This window comes from Ascaphus truei, chromosome 5 (genome assembly GCF_040206685.1).
Source record: "Ascaphus truei isolate aAscTru1 chromosome 5, aAscTru1.hap1, whole genome shotgun sequence".
Lineage (NCBI taxonomy): Eukaryota > Metazoa > Chordata > Amphibia > Anura > Ascaphidae > Ascaphus > Ascaphus truei.
This window is the reverse complement of record NC_134487.1, coordinates 289,323,063-289,342,865: the sequence shown is the minus strand read 5'-3', so window position 1 is coordinate 289,342,865 and position 19,803 is coordinate 289,323,063. Positions and strand designations below refer to the sequence as shown.

Sequence of the window (19,803 nt, the reverse complement as noted above, 5' to 3'; positions counted from 1 at the left end):
GCTTACGATTAAACGTGTATTAACCATGTATAATTTGGAGTTTGGAAGAGGGAACCAAGTAAACTTTTACTATGAAGATAATATTTTGAAGTGAAAGAAAACACGATAAATAAGTAATTATAGGACGCAAAGAATCTCTAAAACTTGATTACCATATAAGAATTACAAAACATACAGGACCCCTATAAGCTCATACTGTACATTTCCTGGTAATGTACAGGTAATTAAGAATTTATATTAGTGTTAGGACCCTTGAGACGTGGTCTGCCTTGGAGGGGCTCAAGGGCTTACAACACTTTGGCCAAAGAGTTAAACTAAAAGACCATTTAGGCACTGTACTGTGTATTTGTGTCTTTGGATGTAGCACTGGGCTCTGTCTGTGTTTCATGTCTGTCACTGGTTTTAATTACCATATAAAAATGCAACATTAAACTCTGCCAACAACCAGGAATGATAGAACCACGAGAATTAGAAAAAGAAATCGCCCTGAAGTTTATTTATTTTTTAATCAATTTGTATGTGGCAACAAAAAAAATGTCACGTACAAGGTTTGTTCATCGGGGAGGGGGGATGTCCAAAAAGAGTGAAAAAAGTTTGTTGTCCATAATTTAGAAGCAGAAAAATAAATGGTGTACTCTGGTGCACGTGGAAGTTTTTCTGTGGTTCAGTGCACCGATTCCCGTCAGGCACGCGATACCCGCAGGAGACCTCTGATCCGTCTGACCAGTGCCTGGATAAAGCTGTGACGGGATCGCACTTTGCAGTACAGCCCTTCAATGTCCAAGAGCCTCTTCTGTAGAGACTCCCCGAAGCTGTTGGCGCCTTCACTCTGCAGCTTTAAAATCGGAAGAACAAGCAAACCGTTATAAATCCCCAAATTGTAGCTTACTTCATTTACAGGACGGTTTCCTCTATAAAATAGAACTGTTACTCTATCATACAATATTTGCTAATCTCCAGGCTCGTTTCGGCTTTTACTCCACATAAATGTTGAACTTCTGCATTGCAACTGCTACAACAACCCCCTGCCGTGAGGCTGGTCCGTTGCTCCCTCTACCCTTTTGATAAACGAGTACGAAACGTTTGGCTAGAGGCGTTTTTTTGCAAGACCGGTAAACAAGCAGGTAACCCCCACTTCTGCTCTCACCATATCTATGTCCTGTTGGTTCACTCGATTCTGTCCCAGGTTTCTTAAGTCAATGTTAGGATCGGAATTCAGTGTATCTGCAGAGAGAGAGAGGGGGGGGAGGCGGGGGACTTAAAAATCAGTCAATTTTCATAGTAGACATTTTACTTTTATAACTCGCAGAGCTGTACATAGACCTGTCACGCAATTCATAGGCAGGGATGTCACCCCCGAGTCCCTCCTTCCCCCTTTAAATATCTTGAAATGTTGCACTTCCCCATCAGCATTTACTCGGTTCCGACTAATTAAGTCGGTCATGTGTCTCGTTAGGACGCTCACCTTGAAACCTCCTGCTTTTGAATGATGTATTTGAGTAAAGAGAGTCCTGGGTGTCACTAGGGGTGCAGTGTTGCAGATAGTACTCCAGGTGGCGCCACAGAATGAACAGGCATGTTTCTATGATATCTATGCAAGTGACCAGTGAAGGAAAATGATTACAAGACGGCATGATCATCTCAAAGGGAAGTGTGTATCTGCAGAGCTCATTCACTTCAGCACTGGAGTGCAACCTAATGCTCTGCAATAAAGTGGTAAGACCTTTAACTGCTAACTATAGCCCCTCTGGCTGTGAAAGGGGTTGACACAGCTGCTACTATGAGATAAAGTGGGACTACTGAAGAAAACTTGCTGGACAAAATCGCAGACTGCAAGTAACACTGTATGCAGACAGGCTAGGACTGACCTACTGGTTACTCTGGGAAATTCCTTTTGGCCTCCGGCAACCAGTGGGCACTCAAGCTTCAGACTGGCCAAGACTCCCAGAATGACCGGGAGACTCCTGAAATCTTCCAGAGAAGTGCCCATTGCAACCTGTGTGTGAGTGCAGCGGCAGAATGTGTGCTCAGTGTCTAACAGGTGCATGTATGTGTATCGGAATCAGTTTGCTCTGCATCCATCTCAATCACGCATAACTACTGTATGACAGCATGTATTTACAAATGAATGCATGTATGACTATGTGAGCATGCCCTACTAGAAGGTATATATATCTGTTAAAGCCATGTACAAGGCCCTTTTAATCCGTTTACCCCCCTTGGCCCTTGATACCCCAGTCCGACACGGACACCCACTAAGCACTGGTGTGGACATGTAACTCTGTATATTCTTAAAAGGATACAGGAGCAGAGCGACAGCAGCTTGGCTCTGTTGTTGATCAGTTTCACTAGTCGCCGCCGAGCCAAGGTGTACTTCTGAGTGGTTGAAATTTTATCTGCCCCGACTGGCATCTCAGACTGGCACAGCTAGGGCAAGATAAAGGAAAGTCAGACAAGGAAGCAGCAGCATGTTAAATAAAGGAGCAATCCCAAATTAAATAAATCGTTCTATAGTATTAGATAATACTTACTACATTTTGTTTTCTTTTTTAATTCAACTCTTAATGCGTTAATATACTGAGCATCCTATGCTTTCTATAGCAGGTTTAGCACACTTCCCCAGCAGTGTAAGATCTTTGTAACACTTTCCTGTTTGTGATAGTTTGTTGCCAATATTCCCAACAGTTTGAGCTGCAAAGATAATGCTACCTTAATAACATAAGAATACATTGTAGCTGCTGAGTTACACTGACTGAAGGATTGATTGAAGCTGAAAGGCAGCTATTTAGTGAATCAAGGGAAGCAGGATCTTTGCTGTTCGATCACAGGAGAACAAATTAATCGGCAGCTTAGGTAATTAGTTTTCAATAAAGGTAATCAAAGGCTGCATGTATTTTTTTTTACGTGTCGCTTGGTCTGTCTCTTTAAGGGTCCTGTAACTGTGGACTTCCAATGTAGCATTACGTTTGTAATGAGATGCATATACTGTACAAACTTCCAAGAAGACCTCAGGCAAGCTCAGTGAAAAGGTATAAAAGTGTATGCAATAATTGACAGCTTAAGTTCAAAATGCAACTCCCGTTAGAAATGTGCTTTCTGAAACAGGCACTACATGGGATCATAGTCACTCTAGAACTCCCACTTTTTCAGCCGATTAAGCTTTTTCTTTCTTACAAGGCAGGCAAGCTTCCGATATGGGTACAAGTTGTGTGGTTCACACTCCTCATGCTGAACTAGTACTAAACTGAGTTCCTCCAAATTTTGTATATAAGTTCAGACCAAAACTCCAATCAATGCCGTCAGATTTTACCCAATTTCTGCAGCTTCTGAAAATAGTGACTGGTAATAAAAGATAGTGGACCCACAGCTATGTGATTTGTATTTTTCCAAAATCCTGTAAGGGCAGACTAGGGTGGTATACGGTCAAGGTAAAGATGAAACTCTTATTAGAAAAATCAACTAGTATAGAGGCACCAGAGCAGTAACACTGTTATTGGCGCAGCAGTCTTCCTATACTTCCTTAATGGCAACTAGAAAAAACACACAAAGCAAATGGAACAATTGAATGGAAAAACGAATATGTTTTAAGCCTTGTCAAAATGAGAAACGATATTACTATTAAGCTGTGCTTAATACACCGGCAGTATCCCTTACAGTGAGACGATACATTCACCAAACACACTTCTCTCCATTTGGCTTCATGTACCTCTTTGATTTCGTCTGGTGGGAGCTGCTCCACGTTCTGCAGCTTGCTGACGCTCTGCCGGTGGCTGTCATAGTAAGTGAAGAAGTCGTTGGCGCTCTGTTTCAGAAGGTAGACCACAATGCCCAGGCCTGGCAATCGCCAAGAGGGGAGGATGGATACCTGGGAGTCTGGGTTACAAAAAGAATAATGGGGCTGTAACCATACAGATGTCCATGATACAGAGATAACCAAGTATCTTCATGAGCTATAATAAAGCTCTTGACCTCAATGGTTCACAGAGCAGCTCTGTATATGATCCTGTCTTGTACCTCCTCCCTTCAATAAAACATCTGCAGCAGCCCTTTATTAACTCGTGTAGGATACAGAGTGGTATTTCTGCACAATACTTTACTAAAATTACACGGAGAGTGCTACATCACAAGGCTAGACCCATTGTACAGAACGCAAAACTTATTATTGAATGTAAGCGTACGTTTTTCAAAATACATCAGGGACTGCACCTTTAAGGAGCAGTTCATGCTGGGGTTATAGAATGGGATGTCCTTCACACACCTTGCACTATAAAATAGTACCGTGTAGATCTATGCACTTCAAGTCCCTCCCAAAACTTAATTTAATCAAATATATATTAATATTTAAAACTTATAGTAGCATAAATATGCATGCCGTGTGTGTGTATGGTACCAATATCATTTGCTGAAATACATAACAGAAGAGTCCCTTTCTCAAACAAACTGTGAAGCAAAAGATTAAGTGCCATGAGTATTGGCAGCGGAGGCTGTGGCAAATACATTCACAAGCTTTTTATATATTTACTTGCCAGTAAAATCTCCTGTTCTTACCTTGTCTTTGTCCGTCTCTGCTAGTGCTCTCAGTCAGGCTGGGAGTGAAGAGGCAGACGGTTTGCTGCATGGTGGCGGAGCTCTGCAGCATTATTGCCTGGCAATATTCCATCACATTGGAACATATCTAAACAGCAAATCAAAGAAAGAAAAACAACTAAGGATGTGTGAACAGCTTCAGACAACACACCAGAGCAGGGTTCGTAAACTCGGATAGCAAAACAACTGCAGGTAGAAATCACAGCAGCAAATCAATGTGCGACTATCAAGCTCCGTTAGGAAAACTAGATGGCTGGAGGGTTCAAATAGACGTGATGGTCCAAAATGATCAATTGTGTGTCCAATCTAAACCAGGGGTGGCCAACTCCAGTCCTCAAGCGCTACCAACAGGTCAGGTTCAGGATAGCCCTGCTTCAGCAAAGGTTGAATACTGCACCACCTGTGCTGAAGCAGGGATATCCTGGAAACCTGACCTGTTGGAAGAGATTGAGCACTGGAGTTTGCTACCCCTGGTCTAAAACAGAGCGGCCACTACATACACACAACGTAATGGACACGGCTACTAAACAAATAATTATAGCACTGAACGTCTGATCTCCGTCCATCACCTGCTGCATGGCCAGCTCCACGTCATCTCTCTTGCTCACTCTATCCCCCTGGGAAACGTCGTCCTGCAGCTTGAGCTGGCGATGCCTCTCGGATCCCCCAAAGCGGCTTAATAATGCCAGGCACTGGCGCTGCAGAGAGGCAGCAAAAGCAAAGATAAGTGTACATGCAGCCTACAAACGCCTCGCAACACTGAACCCGACGCTCCCTATTGATCACAAAGCACTTTGCAGGTATGGATCATTCATACAACTACCAGGTGGGCAGCCTGGCCGGAGCACTTCAGAGGCAGCCACATACACAGATCATTACCACAGCTGCGACATGCTTTCAGATTTTGATGAAATGTAAAACAAACGTAAATATGGTCACTACCGCAGTTGGGAGAAAGAGCCAAGAAAAAATACTTGATCTACAGTAAAAAAGGTATCTGAAGTGGGTTGTATAGTTTATTAACATCTGAAACCATGAGACCTATCTTTATATTAGCATGGGGTGGCTCGTTAGGCCTACAGTAGTATGCATGTGGCATTTTCCCAACAAGATTATTATTAAGTCAGAAAAAGCACAGATAGGTAACACTTTGAAATGGGAGAAACAGATCTGCGGGGTGTGTGTGTGTGTTTTGTAGTGCAATCCAGTTCATTTACTGCTCGTGGTGCAAGCAGTGAGATGCACGGCAATGAGTCGTGTGTATGTCCAGCATCAAAGCACAAACCGGTCAATGGAGTTTGAGCAGAGGAATGTAGCCCGCTAGACCAGTGTATTGTAGAACGCCAGCGTCCTTACCTGGAAGCGCCCAATATGTCCCTGCAACTCCATAATTGAGCCCTCATTACCACTGATATCCAGCTCGCTAAGGACACCTATAAAATGCAAAAGAAACAGTTTAGAAATCAAGCAAGTCGCATGGTGTGATGTGTGTTGCTGAAGGTAATGTATGTGGGGTTGCTGAAAGATTAAGGGCTATATTTACTAAGCAGTGCAATTCGATAAGAAGGGCAGTGGAAGGTGTCATGTACAATAGCACTGCTTGGTAGAAATGGGCCTCAGACTTTTAGACACCTACAGACCCAATAAGCAGCCATAACACCATCCAATAAACACATTTTTTTGCCACTTGGGTCTTTTCTGAAAATAGCTAAAAGAAATCAGGCAGCTGGAAAACAAAATAAATGGAATACTTGATATACTTGACTGAGAGCGATAATTAAACATTTAACTACATACATATACACCTATTTCATTACTTTTACCTGGCAGTGCAGCCTTGCTGATAATGCCTGTAAGTAGAGCCAATTCCTGCAACGAACCGAGACTCCCTTCCTGGCATCTTAGGATCGCCTGGATGGTGTCAGAATGAGCGATCAAGAACTGCAACACCTGGGACACAGAAAGAACAAACATGTTATTCCTGGTTTCAATGGATAACGCGATGGATATTATTTATTATTAAAAACAAAACATTTGCTTAGAAACAAAAACACTACAGACCTTGCAACAAAACTATTTCTAAGCAGCAAACTATCACAGCAGGCCTTAGGAAACATTTAAATACAGTATCCATACCGAATAGAAATATATATTTAATACTGTAAGAACTCCTCTTTAATTACATTCCTGACCTTTCACCAAAAGTGCAGTGCCTCACAGCAGGAAAGCGCATTCTCTTTTTCCTGCGCCCCCCTGCCATCTGTCCCCCTCTCCTCGCGCCCCCCCCACCCTTGCTTACCTTGCTTCAGACGTCCTGGCGTCATGGCAACGCGACGGCACATAACCCGGCTGCGGAATTTGACGCCGCGTTGCCATGGCGACGCGTTACCAGGAGTGTCTGAAACAAGTTAAGTAGAAGTTTACAGAGGCCCTGCAGCTCCTCCCGGCATTAATTTAAATGTATTCGGGAAGCGTGCGGGGGCCTCTGTAAACCCCGCGTCCCCCACTTTGCGCACCACTGCCTCACAGGACCCAAGTGAACTACAGTGATCGTTTACCAGCTTAAAACTAAAGTCAGCCACCACATGAACCGAACAGCTGTCTCAGGTTCGGTACCTTGCAGATCGGGGAGACACATTGTTGGGAGGGGCTGGAAATGACACGCTGGTCTTGGAACACATTGACAACAATGACAAAGTTAAAGGAAGAAGTCCTAAAATATGATTTCAAGAGATCTGGGCCGCAAGCTTAAGGCAAGGACCACCCAAGGTGGTATTTTTAGAAATACTAGTCCTGCCAAGCGCTAACCCGGTTGGAACTTAGAAAGGTAAATGCGTGGCTAAGAACCTGATGTAGGAAGGATGGGTTCGGGGGACCTTCTCTGAGATGTGCTATATTTATATCTCCTCTTCGGTGAATCTTTTGTGCAAGGGGGGACAATTATAAGGCTGGAGGAGATTTTAAAACTAGGAGGAAGCCGGGAGGAACAGGCACGAAATAAGAGGCTATACAGAATAGATATGAACTTGGAAATGGCTATGGGTCACATGGGGTGCAGTTGGGGAGTTGGAGGGGGAGGAAGGGATAAATTAGGCTGGGTCACATGGGGTGCAGTTGGGGAGTTGGAGGGGGGGGGAAGGGATAACTTAGGCTGAGTCCATACAGCCTTCACCCAAGCGGAGGCGTGCGCGTCCATGACGTCACCCGTGTGGATCGTTTTTTCGGACATGCTAGACGCGCCGACGGTGGGCGTGTTTAGGGACGTGTCAGTGACATCATGGAGCTGTTTCACCCTCATTGGGCGAACCGCTCACGTGACCTGCCCGTCGCGCCGAGAAATCAGTTTCAACTGATTCCTTGAGCAACGCGCACCACCTCCTGCTGCTGCGTGCACCCCCGCGCGGTCTATGGGTGCGATCAATACCTTAAGGCAATGTGATTGCACTGTGCGCGGACGCCTCCGCACAGTCTGCGGCAGCATGGACTCAGCCTTAGCAAGTAGGGAAGCACCCATATTAAATAGAGAGAATAGTACAAAAGAAAGACTAAAGTCCATGAGAGGAGAAAGGCTGAAGCAGTTTTGATAACAGATAGAACATTTAAAACAATAGCATTGACTTGCAACAAACAACCATAACGGCATGTTTGCTAATGCAAGAATCCTGGTACACAACATTGGGGAGTTTGAAATAAGTCAGGAAACAGCAATATGACATGATGGACATTTACTGAAACACGATGGGATGAAAGTTATGCTTAGGCGGTTCATTTAGAAGGTTATGCCCCTTTTCAGAGGGATCGGTGCAAATAGAAGAGGCGGTGGAGTATGTTTATATGTTAAACCAGATTTAAACCAAGGAAATAAATTTATGATGGTGTGTGTGAAAATGTAGGCTGTGGGGATTGAAATGTAATCTGGCGGTAAAAGTAACAACAAATATATATGTTAGTAGGTATTTGCAATGAACTATCAAATATTTGTGAGCCTGAGGAAACCAAACTACTTTTGCAAATGGAAGAGGCAGTAAAAACTAGGTCACATTTTAATTATGGGTGATTTTAATGAGCGACTAATGAGATTAGCAGTACAACTCAAGGAAACATGATAATGGGTATGTTAAAACACAATTACATGACCCAAATTATTGAGGAACCAACAAGAAGATGGGCATTACAAGACCTAGTAATCTAAAACAAAATACAATGAGTCAATATTCAAGTAAGGGAAAATGTGGGAAACGGTGAATAACATGATCTCATTTGAAATCATTAAAAAAAGTATTATATGGTATCAAAGGTTTCATTTTAGAAAGGCAGATTTTAGTCAACGAAGGAGAAAATACAAGGAATACATTGGGATGAAGTTCTTGCAGGATAATATACAGAAGATAAATGGGCAATCTTTGCATCATTGCTAAATGAGCACACTTATCAGTGTATATCCTTGGGAGGGAACACAGCATAATTCTGCCACTATCTTAGTAAGACCCCATCTTGAAAATTGAGTCGTTTTGGGCACCACCCCATAAAAAATTAAAAAAAAAAAAAGTTTGATGGAAACTGAAGAGCAACCAAATAATAATGGGGATAAGAAAGTTTGACTTAGGAGGAAAAGCTATACAAATTAGATAGGAACAAAAGAAAACAGCGCACAACGCCAAATAGTGAAGCAAATTCAACAATATATTATAGAATTAAAAAGGGGGTAATATCTGCGTACATGAAAAAAGTTGGTAAAAGGCATGTAGTGTGTATCACACTGTTTACTACTCGGCAGCTGTTAACTGTAGAATCGGGTGCGTTTTAACCTCTGTGCAGAGGATACACCTGCCGAGGTACAGGAGCAGCTTCATATCGGCCAGGAAGCAGGAGCGATTTCACCGAGCCCCAGTACCAGCTGCTGAACCTGGCTGCATGAAGGGAAATCCCCTTGGGAGTGAAAAGACTGACGTTCTGCCCCAGAATCAACTGAGCTGCATCAGCAGAGGGAAGCAAGCACCCGATTCTACAGTTAACAGCTGCCGAGTGGTAAACAGTGTGATACACACTACATGCCTTTTACCAACTTTTTTCATGTACGCAGATATATTACCCCCTTTTTAATTCTATAATATATTGTTGAATTTGCTTCACTATTTGGCGTTGTGCGCTGTTTTCTTTTGTTTCCATTCTCTTAGTGTGTGTGGGGTGCTGAGCCACCCCTGCGTTTAAAGCTGCAGACGCCATTATCCCCAACACGGTTATGTGGCACTTATTATTTAATGTATAATTATCTCACTGTGGGAGTTGTGGTTTAATTTTTTATAAATTTTTTATCACTAAATTGATGGTATAGTAACTGCACTGTATATATTTATACATTTAAACTTTATAGGTAGTTAGGTAGTAGCGCACAGTTTTGTTTTTTGTTTTTACAAATTAGATAGGTTTACATTACAAAATAAGCATCTAAGATGACCATTGAAAAATATATTCACGGTCAATACAAGGAACTTTCAAGATAACTTTTCATCCCAAGGACAGTACAAATGACGTGGCGCCATCCCTCGAGACTGGAGGAACGGAGATTTTACCAGCAGCAAAGGAAATTTTTATTCACAGTAAGGGCAGATAAATTTGGACTTCAATACTAATACTGACTGATGGTATAAACAACAGATATTTTTAAGAAAAGGTTAGACTGTTTTAGAAAGAAAGGGTATCCAGGAATATACCATATAAACAAAGGAAAGACATTGATCAAAGGAGAAATCCAATTGCCATTACTGCGGTTACGGAGAAAATAATTTCCCCCCTTATCAGACATAATTGGTAAATGTTTCACTGGGTTTTTTGTTTGCCTGTGGATCAATATAGATGTAAGTATAAATATATCAGAGGCATGTCTGAATGAGAAAGCTCTCGAACCTAGAATGAGTAAAATTGAATAGAGCTCAAATGCTCAGTAAATGCAGATTAAATGTACAAAAATGAGATGAACAGCTAAAGTGCAATACCAACAGCTAGTCGGGGTCCTGATACACAATATGTGGCTACCAGACAGACAATGCTGGTGCTAATCAGAATGCTACAGCTAACTCAACTCAGGAGCTGAAACAGACCCCCTCAGTGCCCTAAGCTCCACCCTGCGTGACGTCCGACATCAGCGAAGAAAATCCCCAAAGCGCGTTTCGTTCAAATAGAAACGTGATAACGTTCCTGTTGGAATGAAACACACGCTGGGGATCTGTATGATCTTATAACGCTTTGGCCAAAGGGTTTAACTAAATGACGCTTACTCATGAGAATACTAACATTGAAGTATTTAACTATGTATTTTGTCACATTGGATGCAGCATTGGGTATTTTTGTCTTCTGTATACATTTGGCCACACTCCGTAGCACTCCTTTTGACACAAATATATATATGTGGTGGGTTTTGAGGTTAGATCTTGCTGGGATTGTGTGATCTGTATGAGCACCTGAGTTAGCTGCAGCGTTCCGATTAATTGTTTAGTCAATGAATAATACTGCACTTATTTACCTTCAGTTAAATTAGACAGCTAATTTGGATGTGCATCTCATTTGTTCATCCAATCTGAAGTGGATGTTCTGTTCTATTACTCAGATTATCTTTCACACTTAGAAACACCTAATTAGCTGTGTGTATAGCAAAGCTCAATTGAACTACCATTTACATTTTTTTTCCTTTATCTGATTTCATACTTGTTCTTAATGTAGTCTGTAGTAATGAGTGCATCATACTACATATTCATCTAGCTATTTATGGTGATGATATATTGATCTCTGGCCACTTACCTTTATCCCCCTCCCCCACTTTATTTTAAAGCTGTATATATTTTATCATTTACTTATTAAATGTTATGTTTTAATAAATGTCATTTACACTTACAATACTGATTAATACTTTGATTATTTATTTAGTGTGCGCATAATAATAGATATATCTTTGGTACTTTCTCCTATTCGCCTTGTTTTGTAAATATAGGATCAGTAAGAAAGCCGAATATATTTTTACATAGATTAAGCTCGATGGACAGTCAATGAGATTGAAGAAAGATCTATGTAAAATACATGTATTTTGTATGTATACAACAGATTGCATCAGTTTTTTGGGGAGTGACGCAAACAAAATGGACAATTAGACACGTGACTTTCAGGGACATTGTTATAAATAAAGTATTTTACAGAATGTCTACATTTTTGAAAACCTTCCTTTTTTCCTTTTAAGGGGAAGACGTTTTAATCCCTCAAACAGATAACGGCCATCAGGCTGAGCTTATAGTGCCGGCGAAAGCAACGCGACGTCGCAGAAAACAAATGCATCGCCACCGTCGCGTTTGCTTATAGTAGACGCGACGGATTGGTCGCGATCGCTGGAAGTCATCTCTACTTGATTTTCCAGCGACCGTCGCGTCGCCGGCACTATAAGCGTAGTCTTACTTACATTTGTATTATGTGGGACGGCGCCTTTAATAAACAGTGCTACACAGACTAAAGAAACATGCTTTTAACCCGTTAACATTGGAATTACAGTACCTGCAGACGAAAACATTAAAAAGGTGTCGCCTTACCTGTCCTGCTGCCTGCAAGTGCTGAGCAGTGCTGGAGGTCAGAATCACCTGGCACAGCTGTAGGGCAGGTAAAAGGATTTGTCTGTATCGTTCTACAGGGGCTGGAATAAACACAGGGGTCTCTCTCATCCCAAACACACTGAAACAAAAGAGTGTAGGGGAGGAAACAGATGAGGGAAATAGAAAGCACTGAAATTAAAGCAAATACAATAAAGCATTTTAGGCAACTTAACCAACCTATTTGGAAAGCCAAAGGTGCGACTAATACACAGTTCAAAGAAAGAAGGGCATCTATATTTATGTCCCATGTTAAAATGCTTTGCATTGAACTTGTATGCGATAAAACATTATGCAGAACAAATAACCAAAGATGCAGTCCCAAGTGTTACACTTTATCCACGGGTCGCACGTCCACCAACGATTCGCAGGTGCAATCATTCCTGCATACCAGCATTTCTAATAAGAATTACCTTCCACCAGTCTTTTCTAATGCACTAAATTACTATAGGTAACACTGTCACACATCACAGTTTCCCCCCCTCCCCACCAGCAAATGCGCCCACGTTTTGAAAATCACTATCTCTAAAACAGGAAATGCAGGGTTGTGATCGAAGTGAAACATGGGATATAGTGGAAATCTGAGCAGTATATGTAACCCTTTCACGGTCAGAGGCCCTATACAGCTTTGCTCTGCCATGTGCTGCTGCCCCTTTGGCAGTGGAGGGGTTTACTGTCCACCTGCAACATTAGACGACCTGCAATATTTTGTCCAGGCACTTATCACTTACCCGTGGGGGTCTGTTTCCGGGCGCATGTCATATACCTGGCACTGTGCCAGTCTAACGATGACGCCACTCCTCAGAAGCTCAAGGGCACCCTGTTGGCTTTTAGCCACTCGGGTCAAGAATGCCTGAGAAAGAAACAGAAGTACCAAAGTGTAAACTCAAAATATTTCTTCATGGCGAGTTTATTTATTTTTTTACTTCTCTATCGTCACAAAAGCAAGTGACATCACAGATCTAGAGCTCACTTCCTCCCCTCAGGCAGGGATTTTATGAAGTACCCACTGAACGGTTATAAATCAATAACTCCTTTCCTATTACTCCCCTGCAGTACCAAATACCTTTAGAGGTGCTATAACTCCTTCCATAATTATCCCCTGTTGATTAGAACTCTGAATGTGAGAAACACAAAGGGTGCAATTGACAGTCAAAAATGTTATTTTCTAGGTCAGTGGTTTTCAACCTTTTTTGAAATTCTGAGGAACCCCAACCCTCTCTAATAGCGCCTCTAAAATCAGATGCATTGTAAGGAACCCCAACCCTCTCTAATAGTGCATTATCAATTCTTCTGTACTTGGTACAATTTTTAAATGACCTGAAAATTACAGGGAACCCTTTAGGGATGCCTGGAGAACCCAACCCTAGGAACCCTGGTTGAAAACACTGTTCTGGGTATATCTGCAATAAAATTGCCTTAGAGTCTTTTACCTGCAGTCCAGGGATGTGCTACTCTAACTGTTTTGACTCGTTTTACACCTAAAAAACGTAAAGCATTGAATGTCTCACCAGAGGGTATAGGAGTTCCAAGCCATTTCAGCAAGTGTCACATTTGGGAGATGAAATCAGTAACTTATTCTGGATTTTACCAGAGTCAAATGCAATATTTGGATACCGAGCACTTGAGGTCATATAGAATAGCACCACATAGTAAATATAGGCCTTAATCCCTGATGTATTCAGTCCTATTCTTCCCAGACTTGCAGGGATTGAAACCTCTAAAAACTTTGTGGCAAGGCACTGAATAGACTTGTTACAAGATGTGATCTGTTATTGGATGAACATTCAGTCCACAGCAGAACAGTACATGGTAAGGAGCTGCTATGTTTAACCTTAGCGTGCTCCCCTGCAGGTCTCTTACCATTTTAGACTCGTAGATATAGAAAGCCTTCAGCAGAGGAGGCTGAGGAGTGAGCAGGCTCTGCAAGGTCAAGTCATCCTGTGCCAGGCTATCCACAAGGACCTTAAGGTATCCACTGTTAGAAAGGTACAACAGCCACTGTTGCTGCTTGTCGACAGAGACAATACGGTCTAGCAGGGCCAATGCCAGCATCTGCAAAACAATACCACCAAATATGAATAAGGAATATGTCAGAGGACTCTCAATACACTTGAAGCATGCATAACAACGAGACAATTTGACTAGGTGGTCATAGTTACCCTTCCTATTTCATGGCCATCACAGGCGTCTCGGCAAACAACTTCCATGAGTGCGGCGCCGTAGCTCTCAAAGATAGATAAGTTGTCACGCTGCAGCTTGCTGAACACGTCTTCAGGCGCCGTCAGTCGCTCCCACATGGTCTTGTGGGCTGGAGGGTCAAGGAAGGTTTATGCATTAAGCAGCTGGAAAAGGATGCTAACAGAAACAGCCTTAGAGACTGTAATGTTATCATAAATCAGGGTTATTAGAACATCCTGCTTTGGAGTAGCACTTAACCCTCCTATTTTATTACAGAAGATGTAGGCGTTTCTAGATTTTAAACTTGCACATCATTGTAGTTCTGTCCTGTCACATTTGAGCTACAAGGTCAGTTTGTCAAAATAAATCTATTACATTGCTGATTACAGAAGAGTCTGGTGTTCAAGATTTGTGACGGAATCAACACGGGGGGGAATGTCACTCCTGGACTGCTTAAAGCTCATGCATGCTCATTATACATTGCAGAAATTACAGAGCCATTAAACACTGAAAGCTTTCTCTGCTCAAAGTGCATCGCTGTCTAGCATTCATTTTGTATGTTGATGCCTTCATCCACTACGCATTTACCTGCTTTCAGGGTATCTGGCTCATCTGGCCTCTGTGCGATTTGCAGGTAATAGAGCAAGGATCCGTACAGGTGTGCTCGTACCCGCTGGAATCCACCCCCTGTTCAGTGGGAAAAAAAACAACAGTCAGGCCAGCTGCACACACAACATGCATGTCATGCCTTTGATCATATATATTTTCTATATTGACCTTCCATTCATGCCACCTGGGTAACCGACACAATCAATTACATACAAAGCAACTTCATGTATGGCCCATTGCGTTCTATACTCCCTGATCTGTATATATTGTGACTGTTGTGCAAATGGTGGAATGAAGTTCGTATTACACATTAAGAGTCTGGGGGCCCTTTGGCTTTGAAAGCTTTGTGCCCCACTGTTTATATATACAGATCCTCAACTAGTTGCCCGCGGGCAAAACGCAAAGGGTCTTGAAATGGCGCTTAGACGGTCGGCTTATTCTAATTTCATTGTAGTTACCCAGGCAACTAAGTTCACACTAGAAGTCGAACGATAATGCACATATGCTACAAACACATTACACGTCAACATTTTGCAAACATTAATAAGTATTTAAATGGATCCTATATTCCGAAACTCTTGTGGTCCTTCTATTCCCAATTTATTTTCTGATCCCATCCCTCTGGGAAACTGGTTGAAGAGTCCCTGCTTCACACCCATGTCTGCTACCCGAGACAGCAATGTGTTGCAAAGGAATGCATCGATGACTCGGTATTAAAAGGTTTAATATTACAAATAAATAAATGAAACACTCATACAAAAAGGTCAGAGGTGGAGAACTCCAGTCCTCAAGGGCCACCGACAGGCCAGGTATTAAGGATATCCCTGCTTCCGCACAGGTGGCTCAATCGAAGACTGTGCCACCAGTGCTGAAGCAGGGATAGCCTTAAAAGCTGACCCTTGAGGACTGGAGTTGGCTAATCCTGCAAAAGGTTATTCACTGTGAATATTTCACAGAGCAGCTCATAATAAATCCACAAAGTGCACACCTGTCTTCAGAATGAACTCCAGCAGCTTCCTGAGAACCATGTGGAGTGAAGAGTCCCCAATGGAGGCGAAGCCGGTGGGCATGGATTCAGCTCCCGGAGGAGCAGCAAAGGAGCCATCCAACATCAGCACGTACTGCGACTGGCCCAGCCCGGGAGTCGCCATTGGCTGCTTCTGCTCGGTACGTACCGACTGGCTCAGGTGAGCAGTGAGAGTGAACACTGCACCGGCTACCAGTGGCATCAGCTCCTGAGCGGCATCATCGTCTAGGATCTACGGTGAGGAAATAGGAGAGAAGAACATTAAAAAGCCACCTCTGCACTGAAAAATAATGAATCTACAAACCTCCATCTCCATGAAAAAATCCCATATATTGACTGACAACTTCAAATCTGATTTTTCAGTCCATGACAACAAGGACTTCAACAAGGTCACAACAAGGTCACAATAATGTCAGCTGTTTGTGCCCTGAAAGCCCAGATATTTTGAACAGAAAAGTCAGCTTCCTAATTGTTAATCTATACAGGTTATGTTCTCCTCGCTGAAATGACACACTGAGATTTTAACACAGCAATTGGGTAAACAAGGGGTGCGCAAAAAAAGGGGGGGGGGCACACAGATTTTTTTTGGGGGGGGGGATTGGAGGGAGGTCTTATAGAGGTCCCGCGCTCTTCCCCAAAGTATTTAAATGAAACGCCGGGGGAACTCCCGAGGCCTCTGTAAGTTCCCTTCCCTTGACTCACAACGGCTTTGGGCGGTCACATGACCCCGCGGCGTCATTTGACGCTTGAGACAAGGTAAGGGGGGTGGGGGGGTTCACGAGCAATGGGGGAGAGCAGGTACAAGTCATGTATATAATGACTTTATACCCTCAACTGCTAGCCAGGCCTGCGGAAATGCCCATTGCGGCGATCTTTGTTTTAGAAGACTGGACAATTTAAAATACAGAATACAACAGTAATCCCCATTCCTTGATAGGAGAGTACTAGCATATAATGGCTATGTGGTGTACAACAGCAAAGTAGCACTGCGCCTTTAGGGATCATTCCATTGTAAGCTCCTTTGGCATCTGAACATGCCTGTGTTTGCTTTACTGTGCATGAGAGTGTAAACACAACTAGAAGCGCATGCGGCGGTGAGCTACCTTGTCGTGGACGTCCTGCAGTAGATCTCGGATGATCAGCTGTCGGTCCTCGGCCTTGATGAGATCCTGCGGGCAGGCGGTCAGTATGATCTCCACAAGCTGACGCCAAGATTCCAGCGCGTGACGCTTGGCGTGCAGAGACTGCAGCAGCTTGTTCCTTTCCACTACATACTGCAGGATGGTGTTGATTTCCTGCAGCGACATGATACACAAATGCAGCCTCAGGAATTGTGCCGGGCAGATCAGGATAGGTTAATATTCTAATGCTAAAACTGGTGCAGAAATCACAGGCGAAGAGAGGAAATGGTTCTAGTACAGGGGTGGTCAACTCCAGTCCTCAAGGTCCACCAACAGGTCGGGTTTTCAGGATATCCCTGATTCAGCACAGGTGGCTCAGTCGAAGACTAAGCCACCTGTGCTGAAGCAGGGATATCCTGAAAACCCGACCTGTTGGTAGCCCTTGAGGACTGGAGTTGGCCACCCCCTGTTCTAATGCATTGACCATTTCTCAGCATTAGTATCACTTGTTGAAAGATCCTAAAACATTCAAACATGAGATTTAATCGGAGGTATAAGATTTGGGGCTCCAAATTGTCTCTCATCATAAATGGGAAACCATACATACATTGCTATGCTTTTCTTTATATGCATAAATGGCAATATGAATATTATATGTATCCAAAAGGGGAAGGAAACAATTGGGCGCAAACAATTTTTTTTAATATAAAGCAAAATAAAATGCTCCGACTAAATGACATGTTTATGAGACTATGAATAACGCCAATGTGGGTAGTGCAGCATCAGGTAAATTTACAGCACTGCAGAGATCTTATTACAGGTATAAAAGAACTGGACCAACATACCCAGCTGTAATCTTTATTGCTAATAACGACACACATTCTTTCTGAGGGCTTCTATGACTCCCAATAGACCATCCTTACCTCCATGAGCAAAGGTCTCTGACCAATAGCAGCCATTCCCTGAAGGGTGTTCACTTCCGCCACCAGAACTCGATGGAGAAGCTGTAAACCATACACAAGATATAAAGATATACAAAAAGGGTTGTTAATGTACTAGAACAGGGGTGCTCAATGCCAGTCCTCAAGCCCCCCCCCCCACCCCCCAGATCAGGGTTTTCAGGATATCCCAGTTTTAGTCGAAGACTGAGCCCCTGATTGAGCCACCTGTGCTGAAGCTGGGATATCCTGGAAACCTGACCTGTTGGCGGGGGGAAATCGAGGACTGTAGTTGAGCATCTCTGTACTAGAAGACTGGGTAATGAATCCCATGTTATCCATGTGAGTCACTGGCTTCGAGCCGTTGTGTGCGATGTGAATTGCTTACCTTGACGTTGCACACCGTCTGCCCTCTGCGGTTCTTGTGTTCGCAGTTGGCAATGACTTGTTCTATCTGGCTGCGGTCAAAAAAGTCCAACTGCAAGGGCTCTGGGATCTCCTGACTGAAATCAATGGAGTCCAAGATGCTCAGGATTTTTCGACGCACTATAGGATATAAAGCAAAGGGGAACTCTGAAATATAAGGCAAGACCGCCAGATGCAAGCAAGCAGCGAGGTGCAGGACAGCAGCAATTCAATGGACTTAGATCAGACCTAACACTATTTATGACTATTTAACACTTTCTTTCTGCGGTCATGTCTTTGAATGGTTTATCTTTCATTCCTGAAAGCTCATGATCTGTGATCTGATTTTGTCCAACACCTACCAACTACTCAGTGACAAGGGTTGTAGACCCTTACCCAGCAGTTCTGATGTTTGCCAACAAAAAAATATATACATGTCAAGAGACAGGAGCACAAACAAGGAGAAGAAACCCAAGCCTTTTACCTTTCGAAGTGTTGTCAAACTGCAGAAACCCACTGATGGTTCGGTTTTCATCCTCCATCCCACCTTCCCCATCAGCTGTTGGTATAGATGGTTAAAATTAGGCTTTGAATGTACTGAAACAACAGTCTTTATCATTACAGTGCTCACAAACCAGGGTGCTCTAAATGGCATTGAAGAGGTAGGTTTTTAAATCTGGATAGGTGTTGCAGGGCCCCAATGTCAGTGAATGGTTCAGATGGATACGATTGACAAGCGCTGTTAAGAAGAATTGGCATTTATAGATAACTTAAAGTGTACAAAAGTGAGTTACTATTATATAAAAGCAAACCGTTTTTAGTGATTACTGCGAGGTGAAAAGGCATCTTAATGCCATGTGACGAGGATGAAAAAACGTAATGTTATGAACGCCTTTTCTTAATGCAGTTTTAATTAATAGAAATGGTGAATGGATTCAAAGTCCTCTTTGACAAATGAATACAAACCATGTTGTGTGTGCTCTTTGCTAAATCAACCAAATCGGAAAAAAGGAGACATCTTTCTTGTAAAGGAACACTAATAACAGCTACTGCCAGATCTTTACCGGAATAGGGTTTCACGGGCATGTCATCCAGGAGGAGGTGGAGGAGTCTTTGTGTGTGGGACCGTTGGCGGTTTAATGACGTCATACGCAGTTCTATCGAAGCGGCCTTCATCAACCATGACATCTGATTCAGGGCAGAAATCTCATGCTCTGAAGGAACAAAAAATTAAGTGTCAAAGTCAAATTGTTGAGTTTTAAAAGTACCAGTTGTTTGGACAATCTTATTACAGCTACCCAGTA

The 19,803-nt window shown here is 42.9% G+C and overlaps 1 protein-coding gene across 1 annotated transcript in view; it reads right to left on the bottom strand.

Annotated features, from left to right (window-relative positions):
* Positions 1 to 487: 487 nt before the first annotated feature.
* NUP205 (nucleoporin 205) overlaps positions 488 to 19,803 on the bottom strand; it is a 48,878-nt gene continuing 29,562 nt past the window's right edge. The window contains exons 24-43 of the mRNA XM_075602568.1: positions 19,564 to 19,713; positions 18,984 to 19,058; positions 18,483 to 18,640; positions 18,080 to 18,160; positions 17,139 to 17,330; positions 15,997 to 16,267; positions 14,988 to 15,086; positions 14,381 to 14,529; positions 14,082 to 14,273; positions 12,950 to 13,071; positions 12,162 to 12,300; positions 6,411 to 6,537; positions 5,944 to 6,020; positions 5,157 to 5,285; positions 4,549 to 4,675; positions 3,707 to 3,873; positions 2,304 to 2,427; positions 1,466 to 1,591; positions 1,148 to 1,224; positions 488 to 835 (exon numbers count right to left, since the gene is read on the bottom strand). Coding sequence (XP_075458683.1) covers positions 683 to 835; positions 1,148 to 1,224; positions 1,466 to 1,591; positions 2,304 to 2,427; positions 3,707 to 3,873; positions 4,549 to 4,675; positions 5,157 to 5,285; positions 5,944 to 6,020; positions 6,411 to 6,537; positions 12,162 to 12,300; positions 12,950 to 13,071; positions 14,082 to 14,273; positions 14,381 to 14,529; positions 14,988 to 15,086; positions 15,997 to 16,267; positions 17,139 to 17,330; positions 18,080 to 18,160; positions 18,483 to 18,640; positions 18,984 to 19,058; positions 19,564 to 19,713 — 2,735 coding nt within the window. The 3' untranslated portion in view covers positions 488 to 682. The remainder of the gene's footprint in view (positions 836 to 1,147; positions 1,225 to 1,465; positions 1,592 to 2,303; positions 2,428 to 3,706; positions 3,874 to 4,548; positions 4,676 to 5,156; positions 5,286 to 5,943; positions 6,021 to 6,410; positions 6,538 to 12,161; positions 12,301 to 12,949; positions 13,072 to 14,081; positions 14,274 to 14,380; positions 14,530 to 14,987; positions 15,087 to 15,996; positions 16,268 to 17,138; positions 17,331 to 18,079; positions 18,161 to 18,482; positions 18,641 to 18,983; positions 19,059 to 19,563; positions 19,714 to 19,803) is intronic.